The 19,529-nt window shown below is 43.6% G+C and overlaps 2 protein-coding genes across 3 annotated transcripts in view; one reads left to right on the top strand and one right to left on the bottom strand.

Moving 5' to 3' along the window:
• Nucleotides 1-7,103, top strand: rbm42 (RNA binding motif protein 42). 2 transcript variants are annotated; one of them, XM_005472361.4, is made up of 12 exons: nucleotides 1-255; nucleotides 353-409; nucleotides 1,867-2,002; nucleotides 2,089-2,158; nucleotides 2,588-2,656; nucleotides 3,000-3,154; nucleotides 3,264-3,434; nucleotides 3,530-3,664; nucleotides 5,079-5,196; nucleotides 5,419-5,516; nucleotides 6,624-6,720; nucleotides 6,877-7,103. In XM_005472361.4, exons 2-12 carry the CDS (start codon nucleotides 354-356, stop codon nucleotides 6,987-6,989), a joined length of 1,218 nt encoding a protein of 405 aa, XP_005472418.1. In that variant the 5' UTR covers nucleotides 1-255; nucleotide 353; the 3' UTR covers nucleotides 6,990-7,103. The 2 variants fall into 2 exon arrangements, with proteins under 2 accessions (XP_005472418.1, XP_005472419.1); XM_005472362.4 differs by lacking the exons at nucleotides 1-255; nucleotides 353-409 and adding an exon at nucleotides 472-1,689.
• Nucleotides 7,104-7,259: 156 nt separating this feature from the next.
• The window catches only part of ppox (protoporphyrinogen oxidase), a 33,679-nt gene continuing 21,409 nt past the window's right edge, over nucleotides 7,260-19,529 (bottom strand). Inside the window, exons 9-13 of the mRNA XM_003446203.5 lie at nucleotides 11,634-11,752; nucleotides 11,296-11,409; nucleotides 10,321-10,470; nucleotides 8,228-8,270; nucleotides 7,260-8,146 (exon numbers count right to left, since the gene is read on the bottom strand). Coding sequence (XP_003446251.1) covers nucleotides 8,010-8,146; nucleotides 8,228-8,270; nucleotides 10,321-10,470; nucleotides 11,296-11,409; nucleotides 11,634-11,752 — 563 coding nt within the window. The 3' untranslated portion in view covers nucleotides 7,260-8,009. The remainder of the gene's footprint in view (nucleotides 8,147-8,227; nucleotides 8,271-10,320; nucleotides 10,471-11,295; nucleotides 11,410-11,633; nucleotides 11,753-19,529) is intronic.

Raw genomic sequence — 19,529 nt, 5'->3', positions numbered from 1 at the left:
AAGGCAAAGCAGAAGAACGTTAGGACGGTGGCTCAGTAGCCCGTGAATGTGTATTTGTTAGTGCATAATCCCATTCCTCTTTAGTTGGTTACTACTGTTAGTGTGGAAGTGGGTTAGTGCGGTAAGTGAGTGGGCTGAGAACAGCAGCAGAAACGGGCTCGTTGCTGGTTTAGCTCGAGCCTAATAAGCTAAACATTACTTGTTAGCTTGTAGCCCAGTCTGTCATCGTAGGCAGCGTACAAACTCCAGCTGAAGGTAAGAGTTACACTGGTCAGCCGTGTGGAGACGGAGGCACTTTTCTGAATGCAGCTGTTGTACCGCTGAGCTCATGTCTGCTGTGTTTGTGTCACAGCATGGCGCTCAAGTCCGGCGAGGAGCGTCTGAAGGAGATGGAGGCTGAGATGGCGCTGTAAGTACAACCAGTCAGCCCGGAACATCCTCACTGCACATACACGCCGCAGAGCTGTACTAGCACCTCTTAGATTACGTCGCAGGTTTTTGATGTGAACTCCGTGATTGTTTGCATGTCGACGCGAGGATGCATGAGTGTGTCCTCAGGCCTTTCAGTATTAGCAAGGTGCTTCACTCAGACAGTATTCAGGTCATGCCAACAGCAGGTTTCGCTGCACATGATCAAACTATTGCAGTCGAAACACTTCACTTTAAATATCACAATAACAAAATTAAACTAGTGTTGTAGTGCCCATTTGCCTAACAAACAAAAGATCCCAGTTTGCCTCTGGGAAGAGACACAGATGCATCCAGTGTGCAGGTAACCCCTCAGGCAGCTGTGCAGGAAAATCCCAGCTGACATCCGCATCCAGCCACATTCAAACTCAGTGAAATTTCCAGTTTTCCTCATTCTGGTGTTTGCTTTGAATCAGCAGTCATCTTGATAGTCTTTACAAAACTAAATGTATTGAGTTGCAGGCATGTCAATAGATAATTGTATTAAAAATCAGGTGAACACTTGTACCTAACAAAACGGCCAGTGAGCGTATAGAGCTGCTGCCCTTTCTCTTTACTAGTTTATCTGTGATCCACAGATTACTCACTTTGCTCTTCACTGTTACACCTGAAGGATGTTTCATGACTTTTATTCCAGTTTATTTCCACAGCTTTGTGTATCGGCCATCTGTTAGTGTGGCCATGTGCATTTGCTGCATTTACACAAATGTGTGCTGTGCTGAATGGAACTTTCTGGTGGAAAAGCTTGTTTGCACATAAAATGAAGTGAAGGGCTGAGTTTGATAGATGCAGTCAGGGAAACATTTGAACCCTAGCTGATTTTGTAAGTTTGCTCACAAACAAAGAAATGATCAGTCTATAATTTTAGTGGTAGGTTTATTTGAACAGTGAGAGACAGAACAATAACCAAAACAATGCATTTCAGAAAAGTTATAAATAAATTAGTATTTTGATGAATGAAATAAATATTTGATCCACTGTCAATCAGCAAGATTTCTGCCTCCCAGGTGTATTTTATACAGGTAACGAGCTGACATTAGGAGCCTTCTCAACTCGTTACCTGTATAAAAGAGAGCTGTTCATAGACGCAATCAATCTATCCAGATTCCAAACTCTGCACCATGGCTAAGACCAAGAAGTTTCCAAGGATGTAAGGGTGAAGATTGTGGACCTACACAAGAAATGGGCTACAAGACCATCACCAAGCTGCTGGCTGAGAAGGTGACAGGGCTGAAATCCTCCTATGCTCGCGAGGTCTCCATGCTCAGGAAAGCCCACATACAGGCCCGTTTGAAGTGTTGTGGTCAGATGAGACCAAAATTGAGTGTTTGGAGGAGGAAGAATGCTAGAACACTGTTAAAAATGAAATCCAATACAAACATCACTCTGCTTCTCTAGCTTTGAGCAGGAGGTTCTCGGTGGTCCAGTACCAGTATCAGGAAGTCCACCTGTCATGGAGGCAGTACCTGTAGCTCTGGCTGTCCCAACAGTTCCAGTGGTGCGACCCATTATAGGAACCAACACCTACAGACAGGTTTGTGTGTTATAGAAGTATTGATCTTGATGCGATTAATAAAAACAGCACCCTCTCTCGCTCACACACTCTGTGGTCTTTCTCAGGTCCAGCAGACATTAGAAGCCAGAGCTGCAACTTTTGTTGGACCTCCACCACAAGCCTTTGTGGGACCAGGTAAAGACAAATGCTCACATGACAAGAGTGTCACCATCCAGTAAAAACTCTTCCTCACCTCGACGCACGCTGACAGTTGCTGCCAGCTCGTGGTTCAGTGGTTTGGTTTGTGTTTCAACAAATTTGGATGGAAACCAAAGCTGATGAAAGCTGTAGGCTGTAGCTGGAATGGATAACGATATCAGCTGTTTCCTCAAAAAAGACCCCCCAGTTACCCGCCCACAGCAAAAACAGTGAATATACAGGCGGAGGCAGAGACGTGGGTCCATTTCTTTTAAACGCCATCCAGCTTTTTGTATATCTACATTATTGTGATTGTTTTTGGTTCATGTTGGCTAAGACTCATTTATGTGTGCACTGAGCAAAGTTTAGAGGCTTAAGCAGTATTTCAGATGCCGCCACGCTGTGCTCACTCTGTGTCTGTGTCAGTTCCTCCAGTACGTCCTCCTCCTCCCATGATGAGACCGGCTTTTGTTCCACATATTCTGCAAAGACCAGGTAATTTTTGAAAACTTGGTGTTTTTGCCTTGTGGATGTGTCTGAACATTACATGTAGCATATAGTGTATGAAATCTGCCTTATTTGGAGTTATAACAAGCAAACAGAACATGCAGACCTGATGGTCAGTGTTTCAGGACAGGGTATTAATACAGCACAGGCTTATCACTTTAACTCCACCCGAAGACGGAGTTTAAAGGAATCTGCTGAAAACTCTCTAAGACCCAAACCAATCAGTTGGGTTTGCAGAGTGTTGGGAAGCATTGAAATGGTTTCAAAAACCAGTGTAGATGAAGTTTGTCCCAGCTGAACTTGGATTGTGGGTTTGACTCTGTGTTGTCAGGTGGTCAGAGGTTACAGATGATGCGTGGTCCTCCAGTAGCACCTCCTTTGCCTCGACCTCCTCCACCTCCACCCATGATGCTCCCTCCTTCCCTGCAGGGCCCAATGCCTCAGGGACCCTCTCAGCCCATCCAACCCATGGCTGCTCCACCTCAGGTTCACAAACATGAGTCTGTGTGTGCAGAATGCTTCATGTCTTACTGAGATCATGTAAAATGGACGAGCGTCATCTCGAACCCTCCCTGTCCAAATTTGTCTCTTTCAGGTTGGTGATATGGTTTCAATGGTGTCAGGCCCACCTACACGACAAGTAGCCTCACTTCCTGTCAAACCAACACCATCAATCATCCAGGCAGCACCAACTGTGTACGTTGCTCCTCCTGCCCATGTTGGACTAAAAAGAAATGAAGTTCACGCTCAGAGACAGGCCCGAATGGTAGTTTCATTTTGATCCGTGCATGAACACACACTGGATTCTTTCAGATGTACAGAACTTGTAGTTTCTGAGGCCTTGTGATCTGGGTGTTGCAGGAAGAACTGGCAGCGCGGGTGGCCGAGCAGCAGGCTGCAGTGATGGCTGCAGGTCTGCTCAGCAAGAAGGAGAGCGAGGACAGCAGCACGGTGATTGGACCAAGTATGCCGGAGCCTGAACCCCCCCAAACTGAGGTGGATTTCTGCAAAACACTTTGCTCTTTACTTCGTAACGAGGAGAGACAGCCCGTAAATATTTAGACTGTGAAGCCGCACAGCAGGGGACGTGCTGGGCAGTAACACTGCACGCACCGCTATTTCAGGTGTTACATGCATTTTTAAAATACTGGTGAATGGAAAACTTATCATAAAGTTTCGTGCTGTGGGCGTATTTTGAGGGGACACGTTGTACTTTTTAAACTCATAGAATTATAAACATTATTCTACAGCTAATTGCCTTCAACATCTAACACCGTGACCTGCAACAATATGTGATGACACTTATGAATTTGCACATTTACAAATGAGATATTTATTAATATTAAATATTGTGTAAATAAGTATCTGTCCCAGATTTGGGAATTTCTTTTTTGTTTAACTTCACATTTTAGTGTTTTAGGTGCTGTTACAAATAATAAACAGTTAAAGTAGACTGGTATACAATATAAAAACAAATGTTTATAAGGTAATTATTCATCTAAAATCAAAATGCATACAATCAGAATACATGTCAATGAAAATATTTTGAATAATCCAGTATATGAGAAGTGAAATATTCGCTAATTATCAAAGCAAAACAAATTGTCAAAACACCTGGATGCTAGCTGGAATTTAACAGGAGGCCCATGCTTTGCTGAACGGCATGCTGTTAGTGATAATGCTAGCTACCACATAGCACAGCATTAGTTTATTGTTATGGCACACAGCTTGTGCTCTGGAACCAGGCTCTCCAGTCTGGAGCTGTCCCTGGTACTGCTGATGACTGAGTGCTCATCTCAGACTGAACAGTGTTTAAAAAAAGTAAATGTCTTTTTTTTTTAAATAATTTTATTTAAAAAAGTAAACTTTCATATATTCATTAAATGTAAAGTAAAATATTTAAAGATTTTTGTTGACTGTTGTTTATCAGAAACAATATCAGATTATTAGAATATGTCATTTTTAATGCTGCTGACTTGAGTTATCCAGATGATGATCATGAAGATCCTCCACAGTGTGTGGGTAAGTCACAGAAGGTCACTGCTAAAAGCTGACTTTTTCTGAGTTCTCTGTCAAACATGTTTATAGAAAGTTGGCGGAAAAGAAAAAGTGATTAAAAAAAGTTCCCAAGCAACAGGCATGAGCACAGCTGTGAGAGGACAGTCGAGAAAAGCACGCTAACAACTACTGGGATTCCAATCCCCAGTAAAAACCCTACAGTAACACTGGGGGATTGCTGGGGTACAATATAAAGTACCTCGAGGCACCTGCTGTTGTGATTTGGTAAAAATAAAATTGATCTGGATTTAATATTTATTCTTTGCAAGATTAAACCAAATGTACCATGCAAAACGCGTGTGCGTGTGCGTGTGCGTGCGTGTGTGTGTGTGTGTGTGTGTGTGTATTGCAGCATGTGGAAACTACTACTGAAGACAAAAAAAAGGCAAAAACAGAGAAGGTGAAGAAGTGTATCCGCACAGCAGCAGGGACGACCTGGGAGGACCAGAGTCTGCTGGAATGGGAATCAGGTACAGCTCCACCAACTTTACTAACAATAATAACAGAACAGGGGAAGCTCGATCTCAGAGCCTTTCATTGTTTCTTTGGGTTTTTTAGTTGATCTTTGGCAGAGTGATGCTTTTACATCAGTTGAATGCAGCTAAAGTAAATAAATAAAAAAACAAGGTGTGTTTAAGTAGCCATGGTGATTTTAGTTTTTTGTGTGTAACAGAATTGTCTCCTTGTTGCAGACGACTTCCGTATTTTCTGTGGTGATCTTGGTAACGAGGTTAATGATGACATACTGGCCAGAGCCTTCAGCAGATACCCATCTTTCCTCAAAGCTAAGGTCGGGTCATTTGTCTGTTCATCTTTTGTTTTCCTGACAAAAAGAAAAAAAGACGATAACTAAGTTTAAAAACTAATGCACATGTATTGATGCTTTTGTCAGTGAATAAAAAGATTAAAATATTTTGGATAGATGAGATCAAATTAGGACAATTTAAGTTGTGTAGAATGGCAGGATGAATATGGAAATGATCCAGTCAGAAGTAATCCTCTGTGGGCCGTGACCACTGACTGACATTTAGTTGTATTTTCATGAGAAATAAGCAACAAAGTGCTTGGAAGGAAGAGATGAGCAGAGACGGCTCAGGTGAAGGAAAATGAGAAGCTCTGTAAACTGGAGCTACTCTGACCAGTAAACACAAACAACTGAATAAACTTTAGATTTCATCAACTAAAATATACATTTAGTCGACTAAAACTAAATGAATATAAGTTTGAATGTAAGTTTCTAAATTATGATTGAAACTAAATTAGATTTTAGTCAAAAGACACTCAAATGAAATCTTATGCTGTCAAATTCAGTTTGCTAGGATATCAATTCCCTGAACATTTAACACATACGCTGTAGTAAAACAATGTCTTTCATCTGGATTTATTAATATCTGGTAACAGCTTCGCTAACCCTAACCCTTTAAATATGGTTCATATGAAAAAGTTAAACTCTTTATGTCAGCTTCTATAAAAGGAACGCTGTTCAAGAGGCAGTAAAAACCTTCATGTGTTTGTTTGTGCCTCAAATGTAACCAACATCTGAACTCAATGTTAGCTCAGAGGAAACCGCTGATCTATCAAGCAGTGGATTTTAAGGGCAGGTGCACTGGTTTGACCTCTGACTGGGATTCTGCGAGGAGTTTGCAGAACCCCCAAATATTTTACCGTCATCTGCAACAAACTCCTACTGTTGGTGTAAGGAGCAGCTGCACCTGCTCGCTCTGAGTATGCTGGTTTCCTCCCACAGCCCAAAGGCATGTTATTTAGCAATTATTAAGGTGCCTTGGGTGAGCAATAGTGAGGGTATAAATTAAAAATACTAGTCCACTTCTCTGTGGAAGTGTCGCGTGTCACCGGTTGGTGGGTAACATGACATCATCACTGTGTGTGTCACCAGGTGGTCAGAGACAAACGGACTGGAAAAACCAAAGGCTACGGTTTTGTGAGCTTCAAAGATCCAAATGATTACGTGAGAGCCATGAGAGAGATGAACGGTGAGTCTCCTCACACGAGCCGAACTCTCGCTACAGCTGTTGTTACAGGGGATTTGTTGCATTTTGCTGCTGGATGCTCTGATTTGGTCCCATCCTGGCACTGTTACAGTTGTTTCTCTGACAGCAGCCTGTTTGTATCCCTCTGTGTTTGTCCAGGGAAGTACGTTGGTAGCCGTCCCATCAAACTGAGGAAGAGCATGTGGAAGGACCGCAACATTGAAGTGGTTCGCAAGAAACAAAAAGAGAAGAAGAAACTGGGCCTCAGATAGTTTCCAGAGAGTGTGTGTTTGTGCGTGAGATCATGACCCGGTCCATGGACTGGATCCGGTCATTAATTTTTTTTTTTTCCTTCTAAAATAAAACCAATATTTTTAAGCTGTTCATTTTACTTGATATGCTTACATTGTATCCACACTGACTGCCATTGTAATCAGTTTATTTTGAACGAGGCAGTGGTTCAGTCTCCTTTTGGCTTGGAAAATTATTGTAGAGACTTTATTACAAAGGGACTGTTATGATTTGGCACAATATAAATACAATTGAACTGGAAGCCATTAGAAAAAAGGCTCTGCAGACCACAACAACTCAAAAGCTAAAGAGGGAACGATCCTCATTTTAACAATTAAGGGCTGGAGAAGTAAAGAAAATCACTCCATAACCTCAGAAACACAGGCCTACGTATGAATATTGTTAAAAATTAACAAAATTGGCTGAATAAAAAGGCTTCAGCATGTGATATGGTCAACTGTCAGTATCTACAGGGAGAAGTAAAAGCCTTTGCTTACTGTCAAAAGATGGCAGGAGTTTAAAGGCTGGATGCACACACTGATTTCTGAGGGGAGAGCTTTATGACAGCGCTGCAGTAACAACTCGACTGATGCCAGTATGTGCAGGTTATATCAGCTTAACTTTATCAGCAATTACATTCAAAATAAATGCAATGAAACAGAAACAAAGAAATTCTCAAACTGCAAATCATGTCAGTAGGCAAGTTGGCCATTTAAAGTGAAACTTTCTCTGATCTGTGTCGCCACAGACCATCCTATAAAAACAAAACAATGGGAACAAAGACTGCACAATCTGAAGCAGCTCAGCAGTGACATTGAGGCAAAAATCTAAAGTTTAAGGTACATCTTAGATTCAAACCCCTGCAGCTACATTAGTGAGCGTACTTTCTACACAAGCTCGAAACAAATCAATGTCAGATCATTCAAGGCATTACAGGTGGTAGAAGATTAAAGCTGTAGGAACGCCCACATGAATCCCATGATTCATAGCAACCAGCTTCATCATACTACAGTTCCCAACAACTCCTCCACAGCTGTCCGTCCACTGAAGATGACATCATTCACTGACACACCATCGTAACAGGAACCAGTCAAAGACAGGGCTAGGTTATTGTTCTTTATGAAGCCGCGCATGGACTCTGGAAAGTAGACAAAAGACCATTAAAGGATTTGTCATCACACCTTGTTAATGTACAATATTTAAACAGATTTATACTTACCAACTCTCTGAAAGTGTCCTTCATAATACTGAGGTATGCAGTCCTGTTGAAAAGATTATCAAATATAATTTATCTCTATTAAAGCAACTCACAGTGCAGTATTGGTATCTCTCTCTCATATACACACACAACCAGAGGCCTGGGAGCTTGAGGGTCCTGCACAGTATCTTAGCTGTTCCCAGGACTGCGCTCTTCTGGACAGAGATCTCCGATGTTGTTCCCGGGATCTGCTGGAGCCACTCGCCTAGCTTGGGAGTCACCGCACCTAGTGCTCCGATTACCACGGGGACCACCGTTACCTTCACCCTCCACATCTTCTCCAGCTCTTCTCTCAGTCCTTGGTACTTCTTGAGGTTTTTGTGTTCATTTTTCCTGATGTTGCTACCATTCGGTATAGCTACATCTAATCAGGAGTCTACCACAGCTGACAGAACCTCTATGCTATGAACCCATACGCAAAGGTTCAAAGACTATCCAACACATATTAGCAGGACATAAGCCGTAAACTGGGACAGCATACACCAAGATGCACTACAAACCACTGTGATAATGTACAGGAAAATCTGTACTGCACATGGATTTAGAAGTCCCAAGTCCTGATGGGAAATACCACCAAAGGTATTTCCTTGCAGTTCCAGAATAAAAGGCAGCTCCTGGCCAACCAACCAGGCACAAGTTGTGAAAGAACAAGACAGAAGTGATAGGGTCTAAAGGAACAGCTGGATCAGATGTGGAAGGTAAACCTCAAAGTGGCCCCAATGGTAACAGATGCATTAGGAGATGCAACCCTGAACTGGAAGATTGGCTGCTGGAGCCAATCTTCAGACACAGCATCAGAGGTTTGTGTCCAGACGAGTGCAGTCCTACGAACAGCTAAGATACTGCGCAGGACCCCCAAATTTCCAATTTCATTTTTTTAACATATTTGTACATTTTACATATTATATATTTTTCACACGTTTCAGATCATCACATTTTAATATTGAGCAAAGTTTTTAAATTATTTCCCTATGTGAAAAAGTAGTTGCACCTGAAACCTCATGAATTAACTGTGAAGCTGAGTTCAACTTTACTAACAGCTCGTTGTGCCAAACACTTAAGAACTCACTTAAACAGAACATTGTTCCATGATGGAAAAAGCCCAATTAAAGTGTGTGTAAACTGTGAAGAAGAGTGGGACAAAGTACCCCACAACGATGTGAAAAGACTCATCCCAGTTATGCTGCAAACAGCTGATTGCAGTTTTTGCTGCCAAAGGTGGCACAAACAGTCATTAGGTTTCAGGTGCAAGGACTTCTTCCAGTCAAAGGCAGGAATGTTTGGATGGCCTTATTCCAATAATAAATGAAATCATTATTTCAAAACTGCAGTTTGTATTTGTTTGGGTTTGTCTGAAACATGTATACGTGACCACATGCAAAAAGAAGGACTGAAAGTTATTGTCCTTCAGAAATAGGAAGAGATCCCGCCATGATGAAATCCGACTCGAGAGATCCATCTGACTCCTCGTGGAAGAGTGGCAGTCCAGAAACCATTCTTAAGGAAGGGAAAAGGGAAGAAAAGGGAAAGCTACGCCGAATTACACACGAACTGAACTGGAAAAAAAAAAATCAGCTGAATAGTGATCAAATGTGACATTTTAAGTTAAAATTGCTTTTAATAAAAAGTCCTGACATCAGCCTGCTTTTATTACAACACGCTGATGTTGACCCTCGACCCTGAACGATTACATACTAAAATGCTGTATAAATACACCACATATGGATGCTAGACTGCAAACAAACAGAACCTACTGCAGAATGGGAAGAATTACAAAAAGGCTGCTGAAGAAAAGTCCCGCTGTGTTTGTTTTTATACCTAATATTAACTTTCAAGCTTGTAGAACTGTAAAACTCTGTTTTTGTCATATAAACAGGTTTTCATTGTTACTTTACACAGTTCAATGAATTCCTGCACCTACTTCTCATTTTCATAGTTAAAAGAAAGAAAGAAGAGGTGACTGGAGACTTTTGCACAGTCCTGTGTGTGCGTGTGTGTGTGTGTGTGTGTGTGTGTGTGTGTGTCCTATATAATATACAGGAGTGGGGTCATACCCTGTGTAGAATCACTCGACTCCACCTGGGTGCCGCAGTGACTCCGAGGTGGCAGCGCACCGCCTCAGTGGCTCTTGATAGGAGATGCTCCGCTGTTGCAGCTTCTGGGACCCCAAACTCCTCCTGAAACCAGGCCCCACCCATCATTACCTAGAAAACATGATGAAAAGATATGGAGAGATAATCACATGTGAAATGAGTGGAGGGACCCTGAAGTGTTGTTGTCATTATAAAAGCTGGCTGAGTTCTTCAAATACTATGGAGATATGCTTCAGTGCTTCCTATCGTACCCTCCACTAGCAGAGGATACAGCCCAGCATCACTTATATAAAGATAAGGCTGTCACATAATCCAAAGCAGTGTGGTGTGCAGAACAAGTCAACACAAATAACAGCGACAGTTCATGTAAATTGATATTCTCATTCTAGGTTAAAGAAGTCCACTCAATCTTCCACGTTCCTTAGATTACCATGACCTGGATGAGAACCTGCACAGTTATACTTATAAACATGTAACCAGGCATCCACCCCTCGGTGTTTTTGGGAAAGATACTCAACACCAAATTATCTCTGATGCATCCATTAGAGCAGTGTTTCCCAACTACTGTGCCATGGAAGATCATCTGGTTCCACCTGATTAGTACTGTATGCAATCAGTGTGAGTAACAGGCAGTTACATTTTATGCCACTAGAGGGCAGTACAAATACCTGCTCTAATTAAATGGGTTGCCAACTGCCAGTGAAACAGAAGACGAAGAAAAATGACATAATAGTCATGCTGTGAGACGTAATAGCAACAGATAAATATCTGAAAAGAAAAAGTAGTGTAACAAGAAAAGATGTCCATGATCACAAAACCAGTATCAGCCACAGTAAAGATGTTGGCAGGCAACAAATCTTCCACAAGGCTGCATCAACCAATTGTTATACACAGAAACACACTGTGAGAGTGATGAAGGGTGTCGTTTGTCTGTACCGTCAGTCTAGTAGTCTGTCCATCTGGTCTGTTGTGCTGAGGGAAGGGAACAGAGTCATAGACCACCCCGAGCAACCCTCGATCCTCTGATGACGGGACGAGGTGACCAAAACCCTGACACACACACACACACACACACACACACAGATGTTTGTATGCAGACACAGTGGTCCTCATCAAGAGTCCCAGGTTTGAATAAGCGTGTGTTCAGTCTGTCTGATCACAGAATGAAAGTGATGGTTCAACATAGTTTGTTTTTACAACAAAGTGAAACTCTTCACGTATCTGGTACTCTCAAAATTCAAAGAAGTGTTTTTTGTGCTCTCCTGTATTCTCACCATTACAGGCAAGATGGAACCGTCATACTCCAGATTGACCACAGCTACTGTTACTGAGGAGATGTCCTGCAGCTGCTGGGTAAGAGGCTGGCAGGAGCGGGGCAGGACTGAAGAAAGAGCTGTGAACGCAGAGAAACAAGGGTTCAAAAAAGGAAACTTTTAATGTTATCCTTCATGTCAATTGTATTGTGTTCAAACGATCCAGAACATTTGGTTTTACTGGCCAAAGTGCGCAGTTAAAAAACTTGGGTGCGGTTACTGCTCCTTTTAGGTTCAATGTAACAAGCACGTTGATTAAACGAGGAGTAGTAATTAAAGTTTCATTTTGGGTAAAGGGCATGCTCATCTCGGGGTCGTGCCAAATAGAATATTCACGTACAGGGGATCTTATTTATATGAAATGCATATGTTGTGCTGAAACGCCAGAGACCCATTATGGTTTTACAGTAACTGCAGAAATAAGACGGTCAGATCTATATAGCTTTATATTTAGGTGCTTGGAAATATACAGTGAGAGGCTGCAAGGGGATCCCCGTGAGGCTGCTCATGAATTTTCCGGCTTTTGTGAGCGTGCATTTGATGAGTTTGAAATAGAGTACCAGTGGACCGGATAACCGGACACGTAGTTTTAATACAAGGGTTATTTTGATGAAAACAGAAACTCAGTGATAAATGGTGGTGTACTATTTTTGAAAGATTTAAGGGCTTTCCTCGTTTTGAAGGAATCTGTGCATTGAATGGGCGAGGCAGACCCTCCATTTTTAGATTGGATCAGAGAGACGTAACTGGCTTTACTTTCACTATTCTGCTGACGGCAGTAATTCATGGCGAGCCAGTAGAGGTGCAGGTGGAGGTGTTTGTCTGCTGTGAGACAGAGGACAGAGAGTATGACTTTCATAGAACAGTGATTCTAACTGAATTAGTTTCCCAGCTTCCTGGATGATTGTTTGCGCCTAGTAGAAGCCTTAGACCAACTAGTGAAACAGAACAGCGAAGAGAGGAGAGAGTGTTAGCAATAAATGTTGCTGTGCCATATTCTCTTGGTCTCGGCGGAAACCGAGAGAGTATATGGAATAATTCATGTGATTTTGCCTTGGGTTTTAGGCCATAGGCCTATTTGCTGCGCGAGCCACAGGTCTCTTTTGTTCAGAGAAGTATGGTTCGTTGTTCGTCTGTGAGGCTTGAATTAATCCAGACAGGCAGTGGGATTCATGTGGTGGCTTTAGTTCACGGAGAGACCGAGACTGATTATTATGTGTTTACTCAATCGGCAGACTTAACAGATTTAGCACAGCTCCCTGAGTTTCTCGTTATTTGTTGGAGAAGGTTTGTAGAGATGGTTGAGATTGCTGAGGCAGGACGGCCCTCAAACGAAGAAGCTTGAGTTTTGTGTGGGGAGTGAGCTGGAAGTTAGTGGTGGTTAGACTGGTGCATATAAAATAAATGGTGGCCCTTATTAGGATCACATAAGCAGTTATTGTTCATCCCTCCTTAGATGCACTTAACAGGGAGCGGCCCACTTTCTTTTTTATTGGAGGGTTATGCTCACCTATATGTCATTAACGGCGAATCTAACATTTGTTGCTGAGGTGACTTATTTGGAGCTGTATATGTACTGTGAGACAGAGGACTCATATTATCAGTTTGTTGCACGGGCAGATTTAACGGAGCCACAGATTTCCTCGTTTCTGCAGGGTTGTTTAGACCTAGTTCAATGCCTCATCAGCCTTCTTTGAGCGATTCAATCAGTCAAGAAGCTACTGGGTGCGGCCAACTTCCTCTTTTTACTTTTACAAGAAAAGTAATACGCACTGTAGGCCTCTGTAAGAGTAAGAAATAACGTTGTTTGTCTCTCATTGATTTAAAATAGCATGCCTTGCTGAACGGAGTGATTTTGACTTTAGCAGAAAGAAAAGAATTGTTTTTTGACATAGTGCACGTCTAAAACAACTGAAATATAGAACTGCGCAGTATCTTGGTTGGCCTGCACTTCCTACTTTTACTGAGGCCTTGTCTATAAGCTGCACGGACTATAGAAAACCACATACAGAGAGTGGTGTGATTAAGCGTGTTTGGTTTTTAGAGCAAGAATTGCAGCTGGTTTGGTGCGTTTATTTGAAGTGTTGATAATTGTGGCTGTTTTAAGAAGTTTGTGAAATAAAAGCTGCGCTGTCTGGCCCCGTGTTGGTCAGTGTCTTATATCAAACAGGTACAAAAAGAGGAAGTGTCTGCGTGGCCTGTCACAGCACTTCTGACGGAAGGAGGAAGTGTTTGTTCTCCGGCCATCAGGGCTTCTGACAAAGAAATAGAAGTCACGCCCAGGAACTTGCGAGGCGGAGACATACAGCAGCCATTTTGTGAAAAAGTTTAGGGGAACAAGATGGCGGAAAGTTCAACTGGGACATCTAGTGGACAAAAAGTATATAAGCCACTGAATGATCAGCTTGAAGAGCTAAATAAAGCCATCCACATGTCTTGTTCAAGAACAACTAAAGCAGCAGAGAAAGAATTTAAAGCTGTAAGGAAACGTGGAGAAATTATGTGCTGCTCAACAAAGAACCTTGCAAGACAGACAACCTCTTCACCTGATTTTCGAAGAGGAAAGGGAGAAGTGTGCAAAAAGATTACAGCAATTGCAGCAGGAAACATTAACTCATGCAATGAACAGACAAACCAAAGCAGAAATAAAACTCTTGAAGGAAACTCACGCAAAACTCTGCAAATGGGTAATAATGTGTAAAGGGATTTCCACTTGGATGAAAGATGAGGAGGTAAGTTCACCTCCCCCACAAGAGGAAGAGAAACCAGAGACAGTAGAACAGGTGCGCACCATGTTGAAATCTCTCCAGGATTTGCAGCAGGAAAACATCAAGAAATTGGAAGGACAAGTACATTTGCTGAACACAGCGAAAGAGAAACTGGAGCATGCGCATGCGAAGCTAGCACTGCCTTTCAATGCTCTCCCCACCTCGTCTGAATTACTAGGAGACGCAGTGCCGCCACCCCCACCTCCATCACCAGTAGACTCTTGGCAACTGCTCTACCCTTGGGTCACCCAGGCGCCATCTGCTCCGCCTCCTCCTTACGCCTTCCCTGTAATGTCTCTAGCAGGAGGAGAGATCAGAGGGCCACAAGGACAAAAGGGCACAGTAATTGGGGGATTTGTAGATGTAGCACATATCACCCCTGCAGCAGTAGGTCAGCCACCCAGTGCACAGCCCAGGGCGTTACAGCCTATGGGTGAGGGAGGAACAGCCGCAGCTAAAGCTGGAGGCCCAATTTCATCTCCCAAGTCTGTAGATTTCATGGAGTTTGATCCATTAAAAACACGAGGGAAACCTGGAGCTGAGGACCACCCGAGTGTGAACTCAGCTACCAGTCATGAGGGGCCGAAAAAAGGAACCTCTGATACCCCCTCAACAGGTGAGAGGGGCTCATCAGCGGACGAGGTCCGGAGGCTAGAGTTTACACCATTGCCTAACCCAGGTAGAAAAGAACAGCCCCAGCCAATAAAGACAGCTGGGATGGGGAAGCCTCAGTGGATAGGAGAAGTTTATGGAGAAGTGCAAGCTGACAAAGATGCTCTGGCAGACATTCTGCGAAGAGTAATCAAAGTAGAAGAGAGAGTAAAAAAAGAAAACTTGGCTGCTCTTGACGAAGAAGATGAGATGGAGGAAGAGAATGAGCCAGACTGTGTGGAAGGTCGTGAAGCTCGACCGGACACCAAAATGGCAGGAATGAAGTTGCGATCACAGAAAACTGTGTATCGGATGGAAAAACCGAAACAAAAGCTGGTCAACCAGGACAAGACTACATCAGGGCGAGAAAAACGGCAGTCTGTGTTCAGAAAATATGATCAGCTGAAGCCTGAAGAAAAGGAAGTGCACTTCAAGAATAGCTTAGATAACCTAGAATGGGAGATGCCCTTAATGTGTGGGGCAAAGCAGGAACCAGTGTATCGTTCATACAAGATGAGGGATTTGGAAGCCCTAGTTCAGCAGCTGCCCCCTATAACAGAGGGAGGAGCAGCTTGGTTAAGGAAGTTAAGGACCTTAACAGAAGGGGAAGAGCTAGCTATTGGCGATTTTCGCGCGATCGCAGGCAGGACTATGATAGCTGGAGGATTAGCAGACGTGGAAGAAATTGCTAAAACCACAACTCTTCTAAATGACGTGCCATATAACAGAGTAGAAGATAAGCTAGCTGACGCAGTTCGTGAAAAATACATGACTCCAAATGTAGGTTCAATACCAAAAATAACTTGGGATCCAAAATACACTCCAAGAGAATTTCTAGAAAAAGCTAAAGAACAGTGGATGTCACAAACTGGCATACATCCAGGTCAGGAAGGGGAAAACAGAGCTTGGTTCCGTGCCGCTGTCTTGAAGGGGCTGCCAGAGAAAGTAACAACTGATTTAGAAAAGAACCCAGATTTTGCAGTAGCAGATTCCATACAGTGGGAGCGGCATGTGACACATCGGTTACAGTTGGAACAAGATGCGGCAAACAAACAAAAGAAGGACTTAGAAGACGCACAGGCGCAACTGCTAAAATTACAGCTGAGTGAAGCTCGTGAGAAGCACAATTCTAAGAAAAAGGAGAAAGAGGCTAGTAAACCTATGATGGTGGTTCAGCCCCAGGCTGATCCAGCGCCCAGTCGACCAGAACCTGCTCCCGGTTCTTATCCTGGTGACCGTGAAATACCAAGGCAAAGACGCTTAGGGAGAAATTGGGGGACCGACCGTTCACAGAGAGGACGTGGTGGATTCTGGCGACCAGAGCCTAGAGCTCGTGGTTCAGGGAATCCCAGAACGAACTCATGGAATGTCTGCTACCAATGTGGAAGAGAGGGGCACTGGGCTCGAGAATGCCGTGAGTTGCCCCGAAGCTATGAACAGAGAGATTACCAGGCATGGGGAGGCCAGAGAGGCAGAGGCGGTTACCGAGACAGACATCAAGCGCCTAACCCAAGCGCTGCGCCACGCTCTCAGTATCCAGTGGGGGACTGGAGCTGGGATGACCAGTACTGACGGAGCCCATAGAAATCCTGCAGCAGGGGAATGGCAGATCCCATGCTGTCAATGACAGTGGAAGGTGCAGAATTGCCCTTCCTGGTGGACACTGGGGCAACATACTCGACTCTGAGAACGATACCAAATAGTGCAACCATCTCAAACCACACTGTTAGTGTGGTGGGTTTTTCTGGGGTACCAATGACTCTGCCACTTACAGACCCAGCTCTGACCAAGCTGGGCAAACAAACTTTGAAGCACCGATATGTGGTCTCCCCACAAGTGCCTGTGAATCTGATGGGTCGAGATTTACTCATCAAACTGGGAGCCACAATCATGTGTTCTCCAGATGGATTAACTGTGACTCTGCCAGGTGGAATGTCGCTCCCGTGCTTGGAAACCGATGCAAAACTGTGAACCACCCCCTGCTGATATCTACTGGGGGCGCCTGGTAGAAGAAGGCATTCTGGGACAATATCAACAGTGGAAACCCTGGATTATGAGTCTTGCGGTGTACTCCTCGCCCAGAGATCCACACCACGTCACTCTCTTTTATGATAGGGATGATGATGATGTTTACCGAGAAGCCTTCCAGTCTGAACTTGAGGGTCAGACCTGGAATGTCCAAACACAAAATATCTATGCGGGGCCGGAAGGTGTAGCAGCGGTTGTTAAATTAACAGATGAACAATTGCCTTGGTACAATATGGGACCAGATTCGGCCCCACACATTACATTGGCAGTTCATGAAGGTCATCAGGCTAAGGAGCTGGGGACGATGGTGAAGCGAGCGCTGGATAACGCTTGGTGGCAACCCACCCAAATTCCAGATGTTTGTTATGCACCAAAATGTAAAATATACCGTATCACATGTGTGTCCAGTGACGCAGTGATACTAGAGCATCAGCAAATATCAAGAACACATGGTAGTGAAAGAACGGATCATCCAGACGCAGTGGCAGAACTTTCAAAATTGCCTGACACTCTGTGGTCTACAGGACCCACCGATGTCAGCCTAGCCAATTGTTCGCCGGTTTTGTTCCAGCTAAAGCCAGAAACGCCAATCTCACGACCACAGTATAAGCACAAACCTGAAGCAGAAGAAGGGATCGCTGAGACGATTGAAGGGTTGTTGAGAGCAGGAGTGCTTGAGCCCTCGCAATCCCTTTGGAACACACCAATTTTGCCGGTGGAGAAACATGGGACAGGGAAGTACCGTATGGCACATGATTTAAGAGCGATTAATGCCATACTACATACTGATACGGTGCCCGTACCTAATCCATACACAGCTTTAACGGCAATAACTTGGGACCAAAAGTGGTTTACATGCATTGATCTAGCAAACGCGTTCTTTTGTCTCCCCTTACATCACATGTGTCGAACTCCAGGCCTCGAGGGCCGGTGTCCTGCAGGTTTTAGATGTGTCCTTGATCCAACACAGCTGATTTAAATGGCTAAATGACCTCCTCAACATGTCTTGAAGTTCTGCAGAAGCCTGGTAATGAGCTAATCATTTAAATCAGCTGTGTTGGATCAAGGACACATCTAAAACCTGCAGGACACCGGCCCTCAAGGCCTGGAGTCCGACACCCCTGCCTTACATGATTCACTCTGTTATGATTCAGTGTTATGGATATTTTTTGTACTGTGTTTTTTTGGTCTGCCACACCAGAGGGTGGCATAGTTTGTGTCCTGTGTTATTGCTGCTATGTGAGTTCCAGGTGGAGGCTGACCATTGGTGGAGGACTGGGAGAGGCCGGCTATAAATGAGGACCCTTCTCAACTGACACGCCCCCGCCTACTTCCTGTTCCCAACGAACTGTGCATGTGGCTGCGTGTGAATTTGTATTCTGGAAGCTTTTTCCGTGTTGTAAATAGTGTTGTATATAGATGTAAATAGTTGTCAATATTTAATTTTACTCGGTAGCTGTAGGGGTGAGAAGCCATTTTTCTTTGGGAACCTTTTCTCCTGTTTTTGGTTAGGGAGGCAGGTAAGACACCTGTAATTTTCTTTTGGGGTTTTCGGTGAAGGTAAGCCAGCTGCATTTCATTTCTAGAGTTTTTTGGTTTGTTGTTTTGGCCATGCTCACCCTGACGCCCGCTACCTTTTGGGCCTTAATAAACTGACTGGCTGTTGTGAAATCCGTGGCAGTTGTCTTTTTGGTTCGTCTTCCTTGAGAGCAGGGAGTGTGGGGGCAGTTCTCCTTATTTTTATTTTCCTTATGTTGCACGCCGGGTTTCCCTGGGCTGGGGTGTAACATACAGAGGTCGTTTACATACAGAGGTCGTCAGTTTAGATACACACGCTTGCCACAAGGCTTTGCCCTGTCCCCTGGCATTTTTAATCAGGTGCTCAAAGAAGCCCTGTCACCTTGTCAGTTGCCTGAGGGGTGTACACTAATACAGTACGTAGATGACTTACTCATTGCGGCTCCTTCGGCAGCGGCCTGTACGGCAGCATCACTCACAGTGCTCAAAAGACTGTCTGAAAAACTGCAGTTGGTTCGACCAGAAGTCACATTTCTGGGCCGTGTAATAGCACATAAATCATTGGGACTAATGAATGCACACAGAGACCAAATTTTGACACACCCAAAACCAAGAACGGTGAAAGAACTCCTTTGCCACTGTTTTGCACATACCAACCTCTGTATATTTTATATTTTATATATCTTATTTTATTGTTTACTCTATTTCATTTGTAAAACATGTATATACACACTCACACACACACACACACACACACACACACGTAGAAAAACATATTTAGTACACACATTCAGTAATGTATATACCTTTATATATGGTACATATATTTATTACTTTTTAGATTAACCATTTTTATATTTTGCTTGTTGCACGTTATTGTATTTTGCACAAC

Source organism: Oreochromis niloticus, linkage group LG11 (genome assembly GCF_001858045.2).
Source record: "Oreochromis niloticus isolate F11D_XX linkage group LG11, O_niloticus_UMD_NMBU, whole genome shotgun sequence".
NCBI classification, from domain to species: Eukaryota; Metazoa; Chordata; class Actinopteri; order Cichliformes; family Cichlidae; genus Oreochromis; species Oreochromis niloticus.
The sequence above is the reverse complement of the archived record's forward strand: the minus strand, read 5'-3'. Positions and strand labels throughout refer to the sequence as shown.

Coding starts and splice junctions, on each gene's coding strand:
- rbm42 (XM_005472361.4), top strand. CDS start 354: ATGGCGCTCAAGTCCGGCGAGGAGCGTCTGAAGGAGATGGAGGCTGAG. Junction 3,665..5,078: donor CTGAACCCCCCCAAACTGAG/GTGGATTTCTGC, acceptor TGTGTATTGCAG/CATGTGGAAACTACTACTGA. Junction 5,517..6,623: donor CATCTTTCCTCAAAGCTAAG/GTCGGGTCATTT, acceptor GTGTGTCACCAG/GTGGTCAGAGACAAACGGAC.